General features: G+C 54.2%; 1 protein-coding gene and 2 long non-coding RNA genes across 7 annotated transcripts; 2 read left to right on the top strand and 1 right to left on the bottom strand.

The window, feature by feature from the left end:
- The first annotated feature begins 833 nt into the window (after nt 1-833).
- LOC144375000 (uncharacterized) lies at nt 834-6,408 on the top strand. The gene is made up of 2 exons (XR_013434245.1): nt 834-2,353; nt 2,774-6,408. It is a non-coding gene; the product is annotated as an uncharacterized LOC144375000 (long non-coding RNA).
- Nucleotides 2,735-15,754, bottom strand: Lsm4 (LSM4 homolog, U6 small nuclear RNA and mRNA degradation associated). Of its 2 annotated transcripts, none has more exons than XM_005332999.5 (5): nt 15,617-15,754; nt 10,926-10,967; nt 8,066-8,164; nt 4,769-4,952; nt 2,735-3,299 (listed from the first exon to the last, which is right to left on the bottom strand). In XM_005332999.5, exons 1-5 carry the CDS (start codon nt 15,617-15,619, stop codon nt 3,208-3,210), a joined length of 420 nt encoding a protein of 139 aa, XP_005333056.1. In that variant the 5' UTR covers nt 15,620-15,754; the 3' UTR covers nt 2,735-3,207. The 2 variants fall into 2 exon arrangements, with proteins under 2 accessions (XP_005333056.1, XP_077893984.1); XM_078037858.1 differs by having other exon boundaries at nt 15,600-15,623.
- On the top strand, nt 12,234-19,936 carry LOC144375001 (uncharacterized). Of its 4 annotated transcripts, XR_013434249.1 has the most exons (4): nt 12,234-12,824; nt 14,200-17,155; nt 18,918-19,022; nt 19,672-19,936. It is a non-coding gene; the product is annotated as an uncharacterized LOC144375001 (long non-coding RNA). The 4 variants fall into 4 exon arrangements; XR_013434247.1 differs by lacking the exons at nt 18,918-19,022; nt 19,672-19,936 and adding an exon at nt 18,161-18,853; XR_013434248.1 differs by lacking the exons at nt 18,918-19,022; nt 19,672-19,936 and having other exon boundaries at nt 14,200-14,398; nt 17,048-18,853.
- Nucleotides 19,937-24,081: the final 4,145 nt, after the last annotated feature.

A 24,081-nucleotide genomic window follows, 5' to 3' on the forward strand; every position in this document is an offset into this window, starting at 1 on the left:
AGGTGCCAATTGAAGCGGCTTCGTAAACCCACAGGGACCAGCAGGGGCGAGGCGGGGGCTGAGTGGCTCCGCTCCTCATCCTCAGCCCCCGCTCGTGCCCAGACCACATCTTGCTCCACGCCCACCGGAGGGGCCACAGCAGCCCAGGGCTTCCCATGCTTGGGGCTTGGTGTGACTGTGAGGCCCCCTCAGAGGCCTCTCCTCCAATCTGGGGAAGGAGGGCCCTCCCCAGCGTGCTGGACCCCATGGACCTCTGTCCTGCACCCTGGGTTGAGCCCCTGGCCTTGCCTGCTCTGGCCTCTTGATTTCTTGCCTCCAGCTATTCTGGAAGGTTCCTTTGTCACTCAGGGCCTGCCTCTTCCCCATTTCCTGTCCCTCTGGCTTTGCTCCCATCTTTGGGGAACAGGGCCTTTGCACAGCCGTTCCTTGTCTGGAAGTCCTTCTCCCAGACGGTTGGCTCCCTGGCCTCCCTCAAGCCTTCCCTGGTCACCTGTGCAGCCGCCACCCTCCTCCCGGGCCTCAGTTTCCTCTTCCCCCAGCAGCTGGCGTGCCTGCGGCTGGCCCACTGTGGAAGCGGAGGGCTTCAGGGCGGGGGCCCTGCCGTGCTGCCAGTGCGTGGAGACAGGGCGGATGCCCCAGGTCCCCCTGGCACCTGCCGTGGTCATCAGGCTGAGTTGGTGCTGGGTTTACCTCCACCAGCCTCTGTCCTCAGGGAGGGATGGCAGGGCACATTCACTGCCATGCCGGGATGCGCTGGGCCCAGGTCCAGCCACAGGGGCAGGGGCAGGGGCAGGGGAGGCGATGCGGGGGCAGGGGCTCTGGGCAGCATGGAAGCCCAGCAGAGCCCTGATGTCTGCTGTGGCCAGGTAAGGGAGTGGCAGGGGACACTTCCTACTGCTGCCCTGGGAGCCACAGTCTCTGCACGTGTCCCTGAAACAGGCTGTGCCTCCTAGTGCGCAGGGGGTGGGGGTGGCCCTGCCCAGCTCAGCCCCCGGCTGAGTCACGCTGTGCTGCAGCGAGGGCGTGTGCGTGGGCCTCTCTGCCAGAAAGCCAGCGCCAGGGAGAAGGTCCTGGGGGCGGGTGAGAACCCCCGCACAGGAGGGGCCCCTGGCTGGCCAGGTGACAGGGTGCAGACCCGGGCCCCATGAACCAGCAGGAGCCCAGGAAGACGCGGAAGGTCTAGGTCAGGAGCTGGGCTGGTGCTTTTGGTTTCTCTTTGTGCAGAGGCCGAGGCTCGTCCTCTAAAACCAACCAGGAAGAGACAGAAACCTGGGCTGTGCTGACACCAGGCCCGGGAGGGGGCAGCCCTGGAGGCCCGTCTGCAGCACCTCAGGAGGGGAGGCAGAGGCCGCTGGGGCAGGCCAGGGCACTGTGCTCGCGTCACAGACTAGATGGGAACTGGGCTGGGAGCCCGGAGCTGCCTGGCTGGAAAGGTCAGAGTGGCTCCACGTCTGGCTACGCAGGCGAGAAGCCGCGATTACGCAGATTACGCAGCCTGGCACCAGGGATTAGCCCCTGAAAGACCCACTAACTGATCCCCAGAGGCCCGTAAAAGGAGCCAGAGGCCCCGGACTGCGAGAGCCTGGGGCTCTGACAGCTCCAGCTCCGAGTGAGCTCTGGTTCAGCCTGGTGAGGGAGGCGACCCTGGGCAGAGCCCAGTGGGGAGGGGAGAGGCCTCCAGGGCTTCCTGTGAGCTTGACCCTGAGCTCCTGGACTCCATCAGGGCCTCACCCAAGAGCTGACCCCAGCAGGGAGGGGCTAACCCCAGGGACCTCTATGGGCTGGGAGTGGGGAGCCTCGGCCCTGCCCTAGGCCCCTGGGCCCTCAGCACAGGGGGGACCATGCCAAGGGCTGCCTGTCTAGCGAGCAGGGGCCCCTGAGCCTGTCTGCTCCAGTCTAAGCCAGGGCCACAACTACTGTCCATGTCCCTGTGGAGGAAGGCGGTTTTGTGAGGCTTGGGACTGGCCTCCCCCAGACCTGCTGGCCCCATGACTCTACCTCCAACCCTCCCAAAGTGCTGCTCTGTCACCACAAAAGGATTCCCACAGCACCAGGTCCCAAGAGGGCCACGGCCAGTGTCCTGGGCACCAGGCTAGAAGAATCCTAAAGGCAGAGACCTTTGAGACACAGGACCCAAAAGGTCCCAGAAGGACTGGACCCAGGGCAGCACCCCTTTGGCTTCAAGGACCCTCAGAGCAGGCTTCAACACGGAGCTGGGCAGAAAGCACCCGCAGGGACAGCCGACCGTGTCTGGGTGTCTAGCCCTGCAGCTCCTGCCTCTGCTTACAGAAGGAAAACTCGGCAGACGACGCTACTGGGAGCATTTTTCCAAAGTGCTGACTCCATGTCTCAGGTGGACGCCACACACGGGGCAGGAGTCTTGGGATCGTGTAGAGTTCCTGCGTGGCCGCGGCGCAGCTCATGTCTTGGTGAACCCCAGGGTGGAGGTGCCGACGAGCCGGGCACAGGGGAGAGTCCAGGCCGCAGAGGGTGCCACGCCTGGCTGCTGCCCAGGGCACTCCACCTCCACAAGCTGGGGGGACGAGCCCTAGCCGCCTCTCCTAGGATGGGAGAGACGGGAGCCCCTGTCCTGTGCAGAGGCTTCCCCTTGGTGACATGGGCCACAGCCCTGAAAGGGAAGTGCCCTCCCGGGGGCTGATTTCCAGAGTCTGGGGACAGTGGACACAACACACTAGGTTACCTGGTGGCTCAAGGGAATGAGGGGTCGCACTGGTACTGAACTTGTTTTTGTTTTTATTTTTATAACACAAAGAAAAAGGAAGCAAAAGGGAACAGGCTCTGTGGCATCCGTCCTTTGTCCCTGCTGTTTGGAAAAGCGACCTGGGGGCTCCGTTCAAGACGACTGGGGGCTGCAGACAAAAACTCGCCTTTCTTGCAGCTGCCACGGGGCTCCAGGGGCTGGAGGCGAAAGGCTGAGCCTCCAGGGCCAGGGCCCGAGGCTCCCTGCTGCACCTTCCCCTCCGAGGGGGCTTCTCCCAGGACCAAGAACATCAGCGACATTCCCAACCGTACAACGACAACGACAATGTTGGTTTAAAAGACAAACAAAAAACCCGTGGGGGGACTTCACCTAAAGAGGATCCCACAATACAGCGCGCATTGTCCCCGCGCCTGGCTCTTCCCTCCTCTCCGGGCTGGGAGCCGACAGCCACACCGCTGCCCGCGGCTCGGTGGGTGGGGAGGCGCTCACTGCTTGCCCGCCTGCCTGCCCGGCTTCTTTTCAGGTTGGCCTCGGCCTGTGCCAGGGATCCCGCCTCGGCCCCGGCCGCCAAACACACCTGTGGGACAGAAAGAGGGGCTGTGGCTAGATCCCAGGGCCTTGGCCTCTGGTCATGTCACCGGACCCCTGAACCTCAGCTGCAGCTGTGAAGTGGGGACAGCAATCCTGCCCCCAAGGTCCTCTGCTGCGCAAGCCAGGGTGGGTGCCTGAGCATGTTCTCCTTGTGACAAGGGCTGATATTGCCCCAGGGGTGCCAGGGACTGCTTCAGGCCCCCCACGTCCCTCAGTGCAGCCAGCTATGCAGGGCACACACTCGAACAGCCCAGCCAGAGCTCGGAACCCCAGGAAGGCTGTCGCCAACAAGTGCCATTCACTGAGCACCTGAGCCAGTGCAGTGCCACTGTCGGGCCCCTCTGCAGAGCCTGCTGGGCTGGAGGCCCTGATCTGTGGTCTGGAGACAAGAATCCCCACCTCCTCTGGGACCCTCCACCTGTGAAGACGGGGTCATCTTGGCTTTGCTGAGATTTGGGAGTCCAGACTCTCACCAGTGTTGGGCCCTGGGCACTGTGGGGACAGAGGACGACACCAGCACAAGCTGCTCGACCTCACATCTCAGCAGCAGAACCAACTCTGCTGGGCCGGGACTCCAGGGGCCCTGCTCCCCTCACCCTCCTGCCCCTTTTCCCAGCTGCTCCTGACCATCTCATGAGCCTTGGCTCAGGGCTGGCTCCAGTGCCCTTCCCAGCTGCGGTCCTGCAGTGAGCCACTTGCATTCCCAGTGAACCCTGCTTTGCTGGGACCCCGCCAGGCATACAGGTGTCCTACAGCGGTGGACACAACCCAGGTGCCTCACGAGCACAAGGCTGGGATGGGGTGGGAGGGACAGGGTTCGCAAGGCCTGAGCTGCCTGTGGAACAAACTGAACTTTATGCCAGACTCACAATCTCAGGCGGGGGAACCAGGGAGGCCGGCGTCCACCCAAAAGGGCAAGGCTTGGCTTCCTGCAGAATAGTCAGGGTTCCATGCCAGGCCTGAGCCAGGGTCCTGCCAGCAGCCAGAGGCAGGCACCACCAGACTCTCCAGAGGGGAAACTGAAGCTCAGGGAGGCGACCTGTCACGCCCAGTGCATCTGCCACGTGGAGATGGCAGGACCCAGACAGTGGACAGGGCTGAATCCTAACGCCCCCAGCTGTGTCCTGGGCAGCCGCAGGACTGGACCTGGAGCAGGGGCGCCCCACCACAGCTGTTCCCTGACAGGCGATGCCAAGGCTCACTGCCAGGAGAAGGCCCTGGCAGGTGGCAGGGCCAGTGGCGACACTCGCACCGTCAGCTGCTGCACAGACGAGCCCTGGCAGAGCCCTGGCAGCCACTCTGTCCTGACCCAGCTCCCTGTGGAGGAGGAGGCCCGTGATGACACCAGTCAAGAATGTCAACACGGGGCAGGACAGACACCACGTGCTCGTCCCCACACAGTGGGGAGGCCCTGGCAGCCCCAGGTCAGCACACTGAGGGGGGCAGGGAGCCTACCTCGCCCAGCGCCCCCCATGCCGCGGCCTTTCTGCTGCTTCTGCTGCTGCAAGCCACCGCGGCCCCGGCCCTTGGCCACCACCTCCTCCTTGACCATGTCGATGATCTCGTCGGGGATGCGCAGGTACTTGATGGTGCTGCCTCGAATGTAGCACTCGGGCATCCGCCAGAACTTGTCCCCATCCTGTGTGAGGAAGAGGTTGGGGTCACTCACCTCTGCAGGCCCAGTCCTGGTAGGAGTCTCAGATGGCCGGGACGTCATCTATTCCCACTTCAGGGAGCTCTGGTCCCCCATGGAAGCTGCGGGAGGGGTCCAGCCTCCAGGAGGGCTCTCTTCTGACTCCCAGCTCCATACTGAGGAGGGACCCGAGGCTGCAGGAAGACAGCCTCTCCGGTCCTGGGCCTGGCTGGCGGGATGGGGTTCCCCCAGGCTGGGATGGCACCCTCCCCAGTCTAAGCCAAGGCTCTGCCAATCTCAGCTGAAGCTTTTTATCTGCAGCCCAAAGCCCAGAGGGGTGAGGGTTCCCCGACACCAAATGCTGCCCCAGCCCCACCTTCCACGTGGGACCCTCTCTATAGGCCCCCACTCATTCATTCACCCAAGACTGATCTCAGCAGGGCTGAGCTGGCACAGAGACAAAGGCACAGTGACCCTGTACGGTTTGTGAAGAGGGTGGGTGAGGACAGCTTTCGGTGATGCCAGTTTTTTTTTTTTTAAGAGAGAGAGAGAGAGAAAGACAGAGGGAAGGAATTTTTTAATATTTATTTTTTAGTTCTCGGTGGACACAACATCTTTGTTGGTATGTGGTGCTGAGGATCGAACCCGGCCGCACGCATGCCAGGCGAGCGCGCTACCACTTGAGCCGCATCCCCAGCCCAAGTGATGCCAGTTTTCAGAGAAGCCAACTGAGGATGGGGAGCAAAGTGAGGCCTAAACCCTCAACATCAACCCTGAGGACCCAGCAGCCAACTGCCTCCCACAGCAGGACACACCTAGCAAGCACTGGCCTGCCCCTCCCCGTTCCCCTCCTGCCCCGGGGCTGCTTCTATCAGATGAGTTTGGCCCCACTTCCCAGCCTGTCTGTGGACAGATGCAAACCAGGTGGCCGCCTCCCTCCGTCACCTCCAGACAGCAGACCACAGCAGCTTCCTGCTGGCGCCTCACCCCGGAACCACAGAGGAGGTCCAGGTCCCCAGCATGGCTGCAGAGGTCTGGGGCCAGCCTTGCTGGCTGTCCGCCCCCCCAGCCCTTGCTACTCCTTCCACAGGGAGCACACACCCAGGTTGTTCCCAGGGCTTCCCACGTGCTGTCCCTGCCTTTCCTCTCCAGATAGCCCTCGCCCTCAGCAGTCCCCATCGTCCCAAACCTTCAGTTTCCTGTCACCCACACTCCTTGGTGCTTAGGTCTGTCTGGTCCAGCCAGTGGAAGGACCTGGCAGGGACAGATGTGCTGCAAGGGCACCATGTCTTCCCAGGAGCACAGGAACCTCCCGAGGCCTCTGGACATTCGCTCTCCTGGGGGTGTAGCAGGCTCCTCCTGACCCCCATGACCCATGTTCTCCCTTGAACCCATGTTCTCCCTTTCTTACTTTACCCCCAAAGACGTCTCTCCCCTGACAAGAGCTCACATCTTCCCTGAATGTGTCTCTGCTTTCCAAAACAAATGCGTAGGTGTTTCTGGGGAAAAGAAAGAAGAGGGGGTGGGAGGCCACGCCCACGCAGACACACACAGGAGCCTTCCGAGGAAGCTCAGGGTGCAGGCTGCCTGCAGTGCTCGGCTCCCTCGGCCTGAGTCCCGTCCTTGTGTGGATGGAGCGTTGGGGACCTGGGCACAGGGGCTGGTTAATAGCAGGGAGCCCACAGCCTCCCACCTCCCCAGGTTTCCAGCTCCGAGGGTCTCCACATTGTGTGCCTGCCACCGAGGTCTCCTGCCCACTGCGGGTGCTGGGGCAGGGCCACTCAGGGGAAGCCCAGCTGCCCTCTGAGCAGGTTGCGGAGGCCTGACCAACCCCGGGGATTATCCAGCCTGAGCTAAGGGCACAGAACCTGGAGGCGTCAATAGCACACTAGGGGCTCGCACCCTTTGACACACGGTGATTCCAAGGCCTGAAGGTAGACAAGAGCTTCCAGCCGCACACAGACAGACATGGTGTGGCCATTCACATGGCACTGTCCGTCACAACCAAGTGGACATATCAAGACCCGCTGAAGAGCATGGGATGAAAACCGGGAGGCACTACTAGCAGCCCACCACAGAACCCCCACCCAGGGCCCCCACCCAGTGCTGACACAAGAAGCCTGTCTACGACGGAGGGGCCACCCTGCGCCTGCCCATCCAGATGAGAGATGGCCCCCTTTTGTTTTTTTTGGTACTGGGGATGGAACCCAGGGGTGCTTAACCACAAAGCCACACCCCCCAGCTTCTTACATTCTTACATTCTACTGTCTTCTGTCAAGGTGAGTCCTGGGTGACACTCTTGTTCTCCCCTCCACCACTTCCTCCCCCAAACTATGGGGAGGACAGAGATCAGCACAGGTTGACGGGAAGGAGCAGCTGTCCCCACCCGTCCTTCTTGTCAGTGCCATCTGGGTCATGTCAAGAGTGGTGGAGGCCTGGTTTCCCAGGGGAGCAGTCTCCCAGCCCAAACTCGCCAAGCGCTGCTCCCAGTGATGCACTTCCTGGTTCAGGGACTGTACAGAGGCTCAGGGCCATTCGGCCTTGGTGCTGTCCCCCCCAGTGGCTTGGACATTTCCTGACCACGTGGCCCCTCAGAGTCCAGGCAGCATCCACAGCTGAAGGCAGCAGAGGTGGACAGGGAGGGTCAGTCCTCCCATGGAGGTAGCTGCCCCTGCCACATAGCCATGCATGTGCCGTAAGTGCCTAAGTCCTTCTAGGCCAAGGGTGGCCTCTACAGACATAGTGGCCGACACAAGTGTGCAGAATGACCTGGGTGGTCAGCACCCAACAGGGCAGCTTTCCTGTGCCACAGGTGTAAGGCCCAGGTGCTTCAGGGACGAGGCCTGGCCAGACACTATCCCCACTCCTCCCGCCCTCAGCAGTAGCTGAAGGTTCCTGTCACCCTTCCACAAGGCCCACGCAGGGCTCCCGCCCACTGGGAAGTGAGAATGCTGGGTGGCAGCGTGCACTCTGGATGCTGCGCCCACCCAGTCCCCACCCCATGACAGTGCTGCTGGCTCGAAGGTGGCCCTTGCCAAATCGCTCGATTGGTGCACGGCCACCGCCCTCCCTGCCACCTCAACCTCCCCCACCGCCTCCAGGGATGGCCGGGCCCTCACCCTGGACGTGCAGATCACCTCCCGCAGGTTGATGTTCATCCAGTTGTCACAGCTCACCAGGTGCCCATTGTACGTCTCCCCATTCTTGAGCTCCACCAACTAGAAGGGAAATGGATGATGGTCATCGGCGGCCTGCAGCCTGAGCACTGGCCCCAGTCCCACTGGCAACCACCGCCAGGGCCTTGTTGGGACCCCAGCAGAGCAGGCCTGCAGCATCAGACCCCAGAGTGGTCCTTCCTGAGGACAAGCTCGGCTTGCTCTGCACACCATGGAGATGACGTCGGACTTTCTATGAAGACAGTGACTTTTTTTTTAAATATTTATCTTTTTTTAGTTTTCAGTGGACACAACATATTTATTTTTTATTTTTATGTGGTGCTGAGGATCGAACCCAGCGCCCCATGCATGCCAGGCGAGCGTGATTCCGCTTGAGCCACATCTCCAGCCCCAGGGGACAGTGACTTTTATTTGATTAAAACAACTTACTTTTTCTTTCTAGGTGGCCTTTTTTTTCGGGGGTGGGGTACAGACAATTGAACTTGGGCATTCGACCCCTGAGTCCCATCCTGAGCCCTATTTTGTATTTTATTTAGAGACAGGGTCTCACTGAGCTGCTCAGCACCTCGCTTTTACTGAGGCTGGCTTTGAACTCGCCATCCTCCTGCCTCAGCCTCCTGAGCTGCTGGGATAACAGGTGTGTGCCACACACCCGGCTCCAGATGGCCTTTTTAAAAAAAAAAGCCTTTATTTGTTCTTTTTAGATATACACGACAGAGGAGTGTGTTCTGACGTATCAGGCATACTTGAAGTCTAACCTCCCCTTCTTGTGGTTGTCCACGATGTGGAGTGACACTGGTTGTATATTCATGTATTCATTAAAAAAAAATCTTTTAAGCCCAGTGCAGCAGTGAATGCCTGCAATCAAATTGCAGTCCAAGCAATTTGAGAGGCTGATGCAGAAGGGTGGCACATTCAAGGCCAGCCTCAGCAACTTAATGAGACCCTGTCTTGAAATTAAAAATAAAAAAGGCTGGGGATAGAATTCAGTGGCATGCACTTGCCTACCACCCGCCCCCCCATTTGTGGTCCTGGGGTTCAAATCCAGGAGTTAGGAGCACAGGTTAGGGTCAGGAGCACAGGTCAGTGGCAGGGCACATGCTTATCAGGCCTGAGGCCCTGGGCTCAAGTCCCAGTACCACAAATAAATCAAATTAAATAAATAAAACTTCATACTGGGGGGCTGGGATTATGGCTCAGCGGTAGAGCGCTCGCCTAGCACGGTCGGGACCCAGGTTGGATCCTCAGCACCTCATAAAAGTAAAGGCATTGTGTTGTGTCCATCTACACCTAAAAAATAAATATTAAAAAAACTTTATATTGAATAAATATTTAATAAAAATATTTTAAAACTTAAAAACAAAATTTAAAAATAGGGATTAAAACCAAGATGCACTTAACCACTGATTTTTAAAATTTTTATTTCTTTTTTGGGTACCAGGGATTGAACTCAGGGCACCCAACCACTGAGCCACATCCCCAGCCCTATTTTGTATTTTATTTAGAGACGGTCTCACTGAGTTGCTTAGCACCTTGCTTTTGCTGAGGCTGGCTTTGAACTCACAATCCTCCTGCCTTAGCCTCCTGAGCTGCTGGGATTACAGGTGTGCGCCACCGTGCCTGGCTATGTGGACTCTGGTGGCCTGGAAATGCTGTTCCTTACAGCAACAATAATTGCCTTTTTTGATGTGGTTTGAGGACAAAGGTAAGTAGCACATCATTCTAAATATGCTACTGCTGGGGAAAGGCTGAGACAGAAAAGAAAAAAAAAAAACGAATCACAGTGGGGGACACTGCTCAGTGGCTAGCAGGTACCTAACATGCACAAGATGCACAAGACCCTGGGTTCCAGCCCCAGTACCATCCCCCCCAAAAAAAAAAAAAAAAAAAAATCAACTGTGATCTCTGCCCAAGAGAAACAATATGAATAAAGATGTGTATTTGCAGTAACACTATTTGCGACAGCGCAAGAGTGGACATCGTTAGAAAGCCCATTAACAGATAAATGTGTGAACACAATGTGGTCTGCCTACAATGGAATGTCATCTGGCCACAATGGAGCACAGACACACTATCACAGGGTGAACCTCAAAAACACAATGTCCATGAAGGAGGCCAGACACGAAAGGCCACGTGTTCTCCGTCCATGTTCGTATGGAATGTCCAGAACGGGCGCACCCGGAACAGAAAGCAGATCAGTAGCTGTACCAGGCTGGGGAAGGGAAATGGAGTGACTGCTAATGGGGACAGGGTCTCCTCTGGGGGCCACGAATGTTCTGCCCAAGCTGTGCGCATGCTAAGGCCACTGCATTGTACGCTTCAAGGCAGACACGAGCGCACGTGCCGAGGCCAGGCCTGAGGGAGCTCCAGCAGCGTGTTGGTTACACTTGAAGAAAAAAATGTAAAAGAGAAACAGCTCACTGACGTGGACAGAAGGAGTTTCGGGAGCAAAGTCCGTCCCCGGATTCCCTTATGTCTGCGGGGGCTGAACCCAGTGGCGCTCCACCACTGAGCTGCGCCCAGGCCATTTTTATTATTTTGAGAGAGGATCTCACTAAGTTGCCTAGGGTGACCTTTAATCAAATTCTCTTGCCCTGGCTGCTCAAGGGATGGGGATCACAAGCTGCCACTGCGCATGGCAGCATGTGCCACCTTCCTAAGGAGCAGAAACATCTTGGGTGGGAGGGAAGAGAGAACGAGCCTCGGTGTTCAGACCAGCAGGAAATCCCCCATCCAGAGGGGCCTGTCTCCACCCTCAACATGTCCCTTCTGAACAGGCCACCTTAGCCCAGCACCTACTCACCATGGGGTGGTTCTGAGCTGTCTTCAGTAGCGACAAGGGAAGCTGCAAGGCAAACAAAGTCACGTAACTTGTCTGACCAGCACCCCCAATGCCCCTTGGGAGTGGAGGAGCGAACCTGGACCACCCCAAACGACAGCCCTCTCCTCCCTCAGCCCACCCCACCACACACATCCACCTCCTGGACCAGGAGTCTCGCACGCCCTCCCTTCACAGAGGCAGCTGCCACCTGGCCTTGGTGCTGACCATTCTGGTCATTTCTTCACAACCCTCCCTACATTTACCCACACCCAGTGCAGAGCAGGGCCCTGCCTTCGGGTTTATAGACAGCATCACAACACGGTCCCTGTGTCGCCTGCATTTTCCACTCGACCACACGGTGTCCAAGATGCCTCTGCGCCTGTGACTGGCCTCTGCATCAAGGGTACCCAACCAAATGCAGATGGAAAATATTTGAAGAAAATAAAATTGTGTCTGTACTGGAGACACAGCGAACCAACTCTGCACACAGCATGGCAGCCGCGCGGGGTCTCCTGACTCTAGGGAGGGCTGAACATCCACCGGGGGCGTGCACAGGTGCCATGAGGATCCTAGTCCACGAGGGACCCGAGCACCCGCGTGGGTCTGGGTGTCCAGGAGAGGCCTGGAACCCGCCGCCTGGGGGTACTGAGACACCACGCTTATACCTGGGGCTGCAGCCACCACCACCCCAGCCCAGGACCATTTCCCCTGCCCGAGACAACCGGACGGGATGGAGGTGAGGATGCTTCAGTGCGGAGGCCAAGGAACTTGCTGAAAGGCAGGCAGCTGGGAAGATACAGGCCCAACCTGACCCTGTCTGCCCCAGGTTGGCCTAAGCCCACGCCCCACTGGCCCACAACTGACTCTGCCAGGCCCTATTGAGGGGTCAACCCCAATCTGAAGTGGACACATCTGAGCTGGGGGTTCAAAGATATTCACCAAATGAAGGCAGAAGAATATTCCAGAAAAAGCCTGCTTCTTTTTGCAGGCAATGGCAGACAACAAACAGATGGAATCTTTACACACACAGATAACTCGATTTTTCCTTTTTCTATTACCACTGAATTCCTCTTTCATGACAAATATATAATATTTTTGTTTTGAGATGGGGTCTCGCTATGTTCCCAGGCTGGGCTCAAGCAATCCTGCCTCAGCTGCACAGGCAGCAGCTGGCACCACAGGCACATGCCCCTGTACCTGGCCTGGTAGTTTGGTGTTTTTGTTTTTCCTGGTGTTGGGGCTGAACCCAGGGCCCCAGGATCTCAAGCACCCTAGGCTCTACCACTGAACTCCGCCTCCAGCCCTTGGTAGTATTTTTATAACTGGAGGAAAAAAATCAGCTCTTTTCATTTTGGAAATACAAAGAATGACTCATTCCCTGGGGACTGCCTCTGGGCTTCCAGAAAGAAGGGTGACTCAGGTGGCAGGGCCTGGGTCCACAGTCCATCCAGTGTGGCCAGGATGAAGGTTCTGGCTCGGAGGGCCCCAGGCCTGAGAAGACACCTCACAGAAGACAGAGCTTCAGTGCGCCTCGCCCGGGTGACTCTGGAATCCCAGTCAGCCCAATCCCCAGAAGCCTTTGCAGGGGAGTCCTGGCCCGGCCAAGGTGGCTGCTCCTCCCTGGGGTGGAACTTGAAGGCCTTGGGGGAGGGAATCCTACATCCCACAGGCCTTTCCTGAGAAGAGCTGCCTGGAGGAGGTCCCAAGCCAGCAGGAAGCCAGGCCCAAGCCCACTTCCTGTGCTGGCTTCCTGGAAAGGCAAGATAAGGAGGAAGAGGCCAAGCACTGAAGGAGTGGCTGCTGGGCCCTGGTGGGTGGGCTGGGCTCCGGAGGGCTCCCGCCTTTGCCTTTGGGATGTAGCCCAGCAACACTGCCCCAGCGGTAGGTACGCTCAGGAGTCTCACACTGGCCTGCTTGCTTTCTTACGTCCACAATGGGCACCTGGACCCAGGGGGAGGAGATGCATGGGCGCTTCTCCCAGATCACTGGGAAGGGGGTAGGGAACAGGCTAGCCCTTGATGCCAAGAAGAAAAATGGGCTTGGCAGTCATTCATTTTAGATGCCAGCACTAGTCACGGGAGGGACCTGCCCAGGAACGCAAAGCATGTCCCTGGGAAAGCCCAGCAGGCACAGATGCCTGCTGCCAACAGGTGAGCAGATGTCATACTACAGTGAACATACGCTTTCCTTGTTGGGGACAGTCCTTCTCAGGACTTCACATGTGCCAACTATCAGGAGCAGAGCCCAGGAGGACCCATGGTTTCCTCAACTGTGACTGGCAGGTCCCCATTCATAAGTATCCAAGAGTGGACATGCAGATGGGGCCCTGAGGTAGACCAGGTGTCTAGCACACACCTGGCCCTTGGTTTCAACCCCAGCACCGAAGGGGGGGGAAAAAATCTGAGACACAGATGGGACAGAAACAGCCTGACAGCCCACCCCTGGCAAGCCAAGCCAGTCTGAGGCCACAGCCAAACTGGCCAACCTTCACCCTGCTGTGGCCTCCACCAAGGGTGCTCTTCCAGTGGCTGGTGGCTAAAACGTCACCTTCTCTGGCCAAGCCCTAATGGCCACCCTCTGCTGTGCGGCAGTTGGTTTCCATCACAGGCTGCCGTCAGCCTCTAATTATCTTGTTTATATATTACCTGCCTCCCCGGCTAGACTGGAACACTCAGTGGGTGTGGGCTTTGTCTAGTGCCAAGCACACACAGGGCCAGGGACCAGGGAGAAGAGACTCTAAATATTTGCTGAATAAATACAGGAGGGAAGTGCACTGCCACCCAGGGAGGCACACAGAGCAGAATGCTTGCCCCACCCCACAGGTAAGGCAAAGGTGGCTCTGATGGACAGAGGTGGCACAGGGACAGGGAGCCACGTGACAATGGCCTGGAGCAGTGACTGCATCTTGCCTTATTCTATGTCCTCATTCCCAAACCACACTGCAGACAGAGATCAGAGGAAGGGGTGGATCCTGATGAACTTAAAAGATGGAGGAAGGGGTGCAGCTCAGTGTCAAGAGCACAGGCAGAGTATGGGCGAGGCCATGGCTGCCATCCCCAGAACAAAAAAAAATTTAAAAAACAGGAAAGTGCCAAGTGAGATGAGAGTCTTCTACCCAGGGGACAGAAATCTAAATCTTAGGCTAGAAAAGTTGTTTCAGGTAAGAGGATTCCTGTTTTTAGACTTTCTTAGAACTCCAGAGGTCTAATCCTCAGGTTGGGGTGGATTGAGGACTAACCCAATGCCTCTCATTCAGGAAGCCTTTCAGGATCGCCCACCCCCAGGCTGCTCCTTCTGGCTCCAATCTGACCACAAGGGACTGGGAATGTGTGAGGGTGTTTTGCCTGTCTACTCTTGGCTCTCCTCCAGGAAACTCCTAGAAAGTCGAGATTTGGGGACTCTGGATGTTCAGGAGGCGGAACGAGGCTAATGAGAGTCTTGAGTCTGTACCTTGGGTAAGTACTTTCTAGACTCTGCTAATGTGTTGGGGACAAAATGAAGATCTGCTGTCAAGGAGGTGAACAGAGATGGGTCTTTCCGGTGCCTATCCTACAGTGCCAACTCCATCTACTGGATGGTATGCAGCAGGGAGAGGGGCTCTCTGTGAATTCCTGCACTGGCCAGCAGCACTTCGAAGCCTTCGTTAATCCTTAGTTTGAGAAATGTGCAGCCACCCCTTGGGGACCTCTTCTGCTATTCCAGAATCCCTCACCATCTCATGGAGTGACTGGAAGTCACTTCCCCACCAACATCCTTGATTTCTCTCACTAAATGATGGATGCTGATGGGCCAAGAGACTTACAGCTCTGAATTCCTGTGTCTATATCTGTACACCAGAGTCACCAGAACCTTCCTACCCAGAATTCTCAGGCCTTAATTTTTCTTTCTGTGAATGGGGAGGATTCCCTTTGTCCCCCTCTGGCTTAAAATGCGCCTTTACTGGGCGTGCTGCACATGTCTGTAATCCCGGGTTCTGAGGAGTCCAAGGGAAGAAGATCACAAGTTCGAGGCCAGTCTGGATAATTTAACAAGACCTTGTCTCAAAATAAAATTGAAAAAGGGCTGAAGAAGTAGCCTAGCGGTACAGCTCTCATCTACTGAGGCCCTGGGTTCCATCCTCTGCACCAGGGCTGGGGACAGGAACCCCTCCTTTCCCTGGAGTGAAATGCTGTGTGGCCCAGGGAGAAACGATTCCCCTCCCTGTGCCTGTTTTAAGCCAGAGGCATCTAAGTGTGTGCTGTCGACATTCGGAACACTTCGCAAGCTCTCTAGCTCCCAAACGGGCTTCACTTGATCCCTACTTCTCGACACACTAGCTTTCTGTAACCTATGAGATTAGCCTGGGCCACTTCGCTCGGTGTCCCTCCAAACTTCATTCCCCTTCACTCGCGGTGCCCTTTGGCGGGTCCCGTCACCCCACCGACATATTAGGACGACCGCTGCCGGTTGCTGTATTATGAATATGTGTCCGTCCACCCCCAAACTCCTGAATAGCGACGAACTGGGTACCCTGGGGAGGCCTCTGCTGCCTCGGGCCTCAGTTTCCCCGCCTGCCACAGGCGGGACCCAAGACTTGCACTGCACATTTATCCCGGCCCCTAGCGCCCGCCCCGAGGGTCCCGGATGGTCGCGTCCCCCACCTCCAGGAGAACCCACCGTCGACCTGCCCTCACCATGTTGTCGGCGGGGACCGGGCTCGCCGGCCACTTCCGCCGCTGCCACAGCCGCTCACGCTCCTCCCGGTAGCCGCCCCGCCGCGCGCCACCAAGCTGAAAAGGAGTGGCAGAGACGCGAGCCAGTCAGCACCGGGCTTGAGGAACAGACAGCCAATCCTTGCCTAGAGGGGCGGGGCCTTCTGGGCACGGTGGGCGTGGCAGGCAGTGTTCCCGCCAGAGAACTAAGGGAAACGGTCGTAAAGTGCCCCGGCGAGTGATGCAAAAGGGGGCAAAGTAGCGCATGCCAGCTCACGATGCATTGTGGGTAAGAACGCATGCGCAAATGAAACCCGCCGCTGGTCTCCTGGCTCCTCGCTGTGGGCAAAGCCCGTTAAAGCCACCAGGGTTGCTACAGAGAGGGAGAAATTGAGCCTCTGCGGTTATTGGGAGGTCCTTAATGTCACCCTTGGGGATCCTAGTGTTTCGATTCTCGTTATTGCTATTATCCTTGTTATTATTAAGTAAAATAAGGGTCCTTCGAAAACAGGCCCTGGCGTACAGTGCCCGTCCCTACAACCCAGGTGCCTAATGGGGCAGGACGGAGGGGACCGCAAGATCGCATCACGCTGCTCAGAATGACGCACAATTTAAATCTTACGAGTTGTTTATTTCTGGAATTTTCCACTTCACATATTTTAAATGATTTTTAAATAGTTTCTTTTTCCATTTAGTAGATTTGAACTGCAGTTGATCGTGGGTGACTGAAACCGGGGAAAGCAAAGCCGCGGTGTGTGTGGGGGGGGGCCGCTGTGCCCCAAACCGGGAGCCTGCAGACAGATCTTGGGCCTGACGCGGTGCCCCACGCCTATAATCCCATCCACTTGGGAGGGTCCCAAGCCGCCCGACAGTCTGGGCCATTTAGTGAGACCCCGTCTCAAAATAAAAAGGGCTGGGGATGTAGCTCAGTGGGAAAGCGTCCCCGGGTTCATTCCCCAGTAACAAAAGAGACAAATGCGGGGCGGGGGAGAGGGGAGAACGCAATATTCTATTTGGGAGGCCAGAATTCTGCAAAGTGTCAACAGGGTTGACTCCTCCCTGAGGCTCTGAACGACAATCTGTCCCTTGCCTCTCCCTCCTGGCTTTTCTGGTGATTGTCAGCAATCCTTGTTCCTCAGCTTGTAGATGCGTCACTCTGATAGCTGCCTCTTGTCTTCACACCTCCGTCTTCTCTGTTTCTCCTCTCCTTTTCTTTTAAGGACACTCCTTTGTCTCATTAAACCCACCCTAAATCCAGAGCAATCTCATCTCTAGGTCCTTGTTACTCTGCAAAGACCCTATTTTAATTAAGATCATATTCACAAGTACCAGAACATCAGGACTTGGATGTGTTTTTAAGGGATATCACTCAACCCAAGTATTAACTATGTAGCCTTTTTTTTTTTTTAATAGTTCAGTTCTCCAAGGTAAACACAAATGTACAGGTGTCTCTTGGCATCCACAGAATTGGTTCCAGGACCCCGTGAAGATACCAAAATCCAGGATGCTCAAATCTTTTAGGTAAAATGGTTTTGTATTTACAGAGAACCTACACACATCCTCCTGTAGACTCTTAATCATCTCTATTCGGCCTAACACAATGTAAATGCTGTGTAAATAGCTGTTATATTGTATTGTGGAAGGAATAATTGGGGGGAGCCTATACATCTTAAAATTTTTTTCTCAAATTTTTGGTATTATTTTAGTTGTAGATGAACACAATACCTTTATTTTACTTGTATGTGGTGCTGATCCAACCCAGTGCCTCACACGTGGTAGGCAAGCACTCTACCACTGAGCCACAACCTCAGCCCCTCAAATATTTTAGGCCTGTATTTGGTTGAATCCACAGAGGCGGAACCTGCGGATGGGATTGTAGTTGACACCCTTGGGGGTTCCTAACTTCCTAGGAGAGACTCACTTGGGTGCCCATGGAAAGATCCATCCTTGGCCTAATGCTTTGATCTTCAGGCCTGTAAATGTGCACTGGGGTCCCTGTCCTAGCCTTCTGAGCCTCAGGACTGGCTGCAGAGCATTTTCTTAACACACCCAGGAGCAGAAGCTTCCAGTTGAAAGAAACCTTTGTCTCTGAGGCAGATTGGAGACTTTTTTTCTTTTTCTTTTTCTTTTTTTTTTTTTTGAGGGGGTACTGGGAATTCAACTCGGGCACTGAGCCACATCCCCAGCCCTATTTTGTATTTTATTTAGAGACAGGGTCTCACTGAGTTGCTTAGGGCCTCACCATTGCTGAGGCTGGCTTTGAACCTGAGGTCCTCCTGCCTCAGCCTCCCAAGCTGCTGAGATTACAGGGGTGCCTCACTGTGCCCGGCCTGATACTTGACTTCTTAATGAAAGATGGCCCTGTACTAGGCCTCTGAGATGTGGGAAGACTAGAACAGGAATCCACATACCTAGTTGCCTTCCACCAGAGGGCTTGGGGCACTAAACTCTTCCCTCTTTTTAAGGGGAGAGGGAACTCTGCTAGGACAGAGCTTTGAAGCTCAGACATGTTCCTCCTACGAGCAGGGTTACTTGGCTGATGGATCAAAAGAGAAAGCAGAGAGCCCCCAGAATTCCTAGACCAACAGCAGGCCTCCTTACAGTTTGCAGAATGAAGACAACATCCAGACAGAAGGAGAAAAAAACAGGAATTCCGCCATGCCTGAAGCCAGTTTACCTGATCTTCGCTGTTCTTTTGAGTCATGAAATTTTCTTCTTTGCTTAGGCCAGTTTGAGACAAATTTTCGATCAAAACCCAAAGAAAAATCCCTGCAATGGTAAATGGCAGGAAAAGTGAAAACACAGGGTTGGAGAATGTCAAGTCCGCTCGGGGGCAGAAGGAGGACCTCAGGGGTGACCCTGGCTGGATCAAGAGTGTGGAGTCAACTTCCTTAAGCAACTGGCACCAAAGGGAATTTGGGGGGGAGATGTTGGCAGAATTCAGGCAATGACTTCGTGAAGTAGACAGAATTTCTGAAATCAGAAGATGACAAGACTGGAGATCCAGTTTTAGAGCACCTGACCACGAAGCTGATGTCTTAAATTGGGGTTTCCCCCACCCCCAGAAGCCAATGCTGAGGTAAAGACTCAAGGGCAGGGCTGGGGTGTAGCTCGGTGGTAGAGCACTTGCCTAGCACATGTGAGGCCCTGGGTTGGATCCTACGCACACATAAAAATGGATAAATCAAATAAAGGTGTAAAAAGTGTTAAACTAATAAAGGTATTGTGTCCCTCTACAACTTAAAAACAAACAAAAAGACTCCAGGGCATGTGGTTCATTTAGCAGGTGATCCCAGGCAGCCTCTTTGGAGCTGAGCAGGACAAAGGACAAAGCAGGAAGGAGCCCTACATGAGATGTCAAGGAGCAGATGGTGCGGTGGCAATAGGGGTCAGTCCCACTGGGGGCTCCAGGGACCCTGAGCCTTATGGTGGTTCCGCCCCAGGGGAAGGGGGGCTAACACAGTCTCCAAGTTCCCCACATCATTGCTCAGGGCTGCTCCCGAGGCATCCGAATTCCCTGACCCTGGGGGCTGGCCCTGCAACCGACAGAACGGGCTCCAGTGTCTAAGAAAACCCAGGGTCCCTAACAACAAGCAGCCCCCTGTGGACGCTGAGGGCGAGGGGACGTGGCTCAGGAGACGTGGGAGATGAAGTCCTCCTCCCCATCTCCCTTCCTGGGAGGCCGGTGGGGAGCCGGGGCTTCCCCTAGGAGGAGGGCTGTGTGAATTCCAGGCATTGAAGGAGATGCCAACGTTCATGATGAGCTTTGCCCAGGGCCAGCTCTGGGTGGCCCAGACACGCTGGTGAGGTCGGAGACGGGAGGACGCGGGTGGGATGCCAACTGGGTTAGAGGGATCCCGGCGCCTGGCCAAGCCTCGTTTGCCAAAGGCAAAGCCCGAGGGATGTAAACAAGAGAAACTGGGTCCATGCGATGTCCCAGCATCAATATGGCGATGGAAGTCGGAAGAAGATTGAATGCTGGGTCACCATTTTATGACTTTTTCCAGACTTTTCTAAGTCTTCCTTTCCCTCAACAGGCGAACAGCGATTCAGTCTTAAAACCCCAGCTTGGGCGACACCATGTGGCAGACCTCGGTTACTGCAGTTTTGTGAGCTCTTTCAACATAGGTGGGCCCCTGAGAGTTCGCCCTCCCCTTAGCCATCCTGATTGGTTAAAAGAAGATTTATCAAGACCAATGAAACTCTGCCCTGGGAGCCTGGGGGTGGAGCCTAGCATGTGTGAAGTCCCCTGGGTTCCATCCCCGGGACCTAAAAACAAATAAAAACTCTGCATAAGAATAACACTGAAAGCTGAAAGGCATAAAATAAGATAATGAAAATTCAATGCCATCAAGATCAATATTCTGGGTGAAACTTTCTGTAGAATACACACACACACACACACACACACACACACACACAAAACACACTGGAGTTACTCTGTGGAAAGAAGGGCACAGGTGAGTTCCTGGATATATACCTGAAGTCATGAGCTGTAACCTTCCACTAAGGTGAGCCCAAGAAGTTTTTTATCCTCCTCTGGTGCTAATGATAGAACCCAGGATTTTATGCATGCTAGGCAAGTGCTCTACCCCTGAGCCACATTCCCTGTGCTAAGTTGGGGTTTTGTGTGTGTGTTTGTGGGGAGATACTGGAGATTGAACTCAGGGGCACTTAACCACTGAGTTACATCCCCAGCTCTATTTTACACTTTATTTAGAGACCAATGTCTCAACAGAGTTACTTAGCACCTCACCTTTGCTGAGGCTGGCTTTGAACTCATGATCCCCCTGCCTCAGCCTCCAGAGCTGCTGGGATTACAGGCGTGCACCACCACTTGTGGCAATATTGGCCAAATTTTATTGTGTACATGTACAAATGTGTAACAAGAAATCCCACCATTATGTACAACTATAACACACCAATTTTAAAAATAAGGGGAAAAAAGAACCTACACTAAGTTGGGTGCTGTGGTGCATACCTGTAATCCCAGCCACTTGGGAGGCTGAGTCAGGAGGATTGCAAGTTTGAGGCCAGCCTCAGCAATTTAGCAAGACCCTGTCTCAAAATAAAGGAATAAAAAGAACTGGAATGTAGTGGAAAGGTAAAGTATCCTGCTGGGTTCACTCCACAATTAAAAAAAAAAAAAAAAAAAAAGAAAAGAAAAGAAACCAAAACAACCCCCACCAGTGCATACCTGCCTCATGATCTCTTCCCTAACTGCCCGCCCTCCAAAATCTAGCCATCCATGTCTTATACTTTGAACTTCAGCACCTGGCCCTGACTTCCAGCATTATTTGCTTTCTGCTGCTTTGCAATTGCATTTTAAGACCTCCAGGCTCTGACTTGCAGGAGCGGAGTATGAGAGTTTATATGGGCCTCTAACAGGAGACTGTTCAGTAGTTTCCCCTCCACCGTCGTCATGGACCCATGACCCAGGCCTGGCCCATCTGGGGGCTTCGCTGGAGTGTTCTAGGATTGCAGTCTGGAGCCATGTGGTTCATGTACACGGCCTGGCCATTTCCCCACTCTAAAGTCATCCCTTATTTAACCCTGGATCTAGCTATACCTGGTGCTTCATAAACCCTCATCCTTTCTTTCCTTTTTCTTTTATTGTTTTGCGGGGTGGGGTACTGGGGATTGAACCCAGAGATTTTGAGACATGGTCTCAATAAGTTGCTGAGTTTGGCCTCAAACTTGTAATACTCCTGCCTCAGCCTCCTGAGTGGCTGAGATCACAATGTGCCACCGTGCCCAGCCATCCTCATCTGTTCTTGTATGCCAATTTGGTCCTGGAATGTGCCCCAGAGCCCATGCATTCAAGATTTAGTTTCCCCAGGGCTGGGGCTGGGGCTCAGCGGTAGAGCGCTTGCTTAGCATGTGCGAGGCCCTGGGTTGGATCCTCAGCCCCACATAACAATAAATAAATAAAATAAAGGTACTGTGTCCAACTCAACTAAAATTAAGTTTATTAAACTTTTTTTTAAAAAAAGATTTAGTTTCTAGCTTTGTGGTGGCTCCTTTAAAATGTGGGACCTAGCACGAGGTCTTCCCGTTACTGGGGTGTGGGGGACAGGGGGACCTTAGTTACTTGTCTTCCTCTCTCTTTCGCATCTCAGCCATGAGTTCGGGCATCCTGATCAGCCACCAACTCCCGCCATGATGTGCTATGGCTTCACAGCACAGGTCCAGCAGCCATGGTGATAACCAATCTGGGCTGAAACCTCTCGCCATGAGCCAAATATACCTTTCTCTTTATAAGTGAATTATCTCAGCTGTTTGTTACAGTTAACAGAAAGCTGACCAGCTGGTGACCCTATTTATTTATTTATTTATTTTAAAGAGAGAGTGAGAGAGGAGAGAGAAAGAGAGAATTTTAAAAAATATTTATTTATTTAGTTCTCGGCGGACACAACATCTTTGTTGGTATGTGGTGCTGAGGATCGAACCCGGGCCGCACGCATGCCAGGCGAGTGCGCTACCGCTTGAGCCACATCCCCAGCCCAATTTATTTATATTTTATATGGGGATTGAGCTTAATCACTGAGCCACATCCTCAGCCCTTTTTTTAAAAAAAAAAAATTATTTTAAAGACAAGGTCTTGGGCTGGGGATGTGGCTCAAGCGGTAGTGCGCTCGCCTGGCATGCGTGCGGCCCGGGTTCGATCCTCAGCACCACATACAAACAAAGATGTTGTGTCCGCCGAGAACTAAAAAATAAAAAAATAAATGTTAAAATTCTCTTTCTTTGTCCCCCTCTCTCTCTCACTCTCTCTTAAAAAAAAAAAAAAAAAAGACAGGGTCTTGCTGAGTTGCTTCGGGCCTCTAAGTTGCTGAGGCCAGCTTTGAACTTGAGATCCTCCTGCTTCAGCCTCCCCCACCTGGCAATTATGACTATTCTTAATGCTGCTGAACTAGACATTCAAATGGTTCAGATGGTAAATTTTATATTATAGTATTTATCAACAATTTTAAAAACTATTTTTTTTAAGAAAAAGGAAGATGTATATACTTATTTCTGAGTGGTTAATGTGTGTACAGGATGCAAAACACATTAGGGTACTCCATCCACTGGGGTACTCATCCACCCCACCCCATCCTGGTTCCCTCCTGGGGACCCATGGGATTGTTAATTTCCCATTTCCCATGTTTCCTTTCTGAGATAGTTTATGCATTTACAAACACATTGAAAGTGTCTTTCTTTCTTTTACATTTTGCATTACACACTTGGCTTTTTAAATTTTTGTTATTTATTTATTCATTCAGAGGCTCAGACTGGACTTGAACTCTTTTTTTTTTTTTTTTTTTTTGTACCAGGGACTGAATGCAGTGGTGCTTTATGACTGAGCCCATCCCCAGCCTGTTTCCCTCCCTGAGCCTGTTTTATCTGTTTTGTATTTTATTTAGAGACAGAGTCTTAAAGAGTTGCTTAGAACCTTGTTGTTGCTGAGGCTGGCTTTGAACTCACCATCCTCCTGCCCCAGCCTCTGGAGCTGCTGGGATTATAGTGTGTGTCCCTGTACCTGGCACTCAGGGTGTTTTCAAGGTTCACCCACATTGTGGCATGTGTCCATATTACACTCTCTTTTTTAGGGCTGAGTAATATTCTATAGTATAAATTATGCCACAGTTTACTTCCTCATTGCTGGGAATTTGTTTCACTCAACCTTTTAGCCACTGTGAATTGTGCTGTCATGAACATTGTGAACACGTGTCTTCAGTTGCTCTGGTTCTATATCTAGGAGTGGAATTACTTGGTCCTAAATTAAATCTGTATTTAACTTCCCGAGGAACTGCCAAGCTGTTCCGCAGCAGCTGCCTGCTTTATTGCACTTGACTTTTCAGTGAGGTGGGAGTTTTGTTGTTTGTTGTGATGTTGGAGATGGAACCCGGGGTCTCCTGCATGTTGGGCAAGCACCCTACCCAGGGGCCACCCCCCCACACTCCCCACCCCCCCAACCCCTCCCCACCCCCCCACCCCCTCCTCCCGCTGCCCTCCACCTCCACCTGCTCAGGTGGACTGTTGCAGATTGCCCTTGAACTTTCATCCTGGCAACTCCAGTAAGGACTTTGGGGAGGACTCTCTTCCCCTAAGGATGTGTCTGTTCACTTCTGCTGCAAATCCCAGCCCCACCCTTGTGGGACCTGGGACTTCACTACCTCTGGGTTTCAGTTGGCTCACTTTGCAGAATGGGTTAAAAATAGTCCCTCCCAGCCAGGTTGGCAGTGCAGGCCTGTAGTCCCAGCGGCTAGGGAAGCTGAGGCAGCAGGATTGAGAGTTCAGAGCCAGCCCCAGCAACTTAGTGAGGTCCTAAGCAACTCAGCCAGACCCTGTCTCTAAATAAAAAAGAATAAAAATAAAATAAAAAGGGCGGGGGATGGGGCTCAGTGGTTAAAAGTTTCCAGGTTTAGAGGCTGGGATTGTGGCTCAGCTGTGGAGCACTGCCC

The sequence above is a fragment of the Ictidomys tridecemlineatus genome, chromosome 2 (assembly GCF_052094955.1).
Source record: "Ictidomys tridecemlineatus isolate mIctTri1 chromosome 2, mIctTri1.hap1, whole genome shotgun sequence".
NCBI classification, from domain to species: domain Eukaryota; kingdom Metazoa; phylum Chordata; class Mammalia; order Rodentia; family Sciuridae; genus Ictidomys; species Ictidomys tridecemlineatus.

Bases quoted from the DNA above. Each gene is read 5' to 3' on its own strand.
- Lsm4 (XM_005332999.5), bottom strand. The intron at 4,953-8,065 runs GTGAGGGCCCGG...TTCCTCACACAG, and splicing joins AGGTGATCTGCACGTCCAGG to GATGGGGACAAGTTCTGGCG. The intron at 3,300-4,768 runs GTAGGCTCCCTG...TCTGTCCCACAG, and splicing joins CATGGGGGGCGCTGGGCGAG to GTGTGTTTGGCGGCCGGGGC.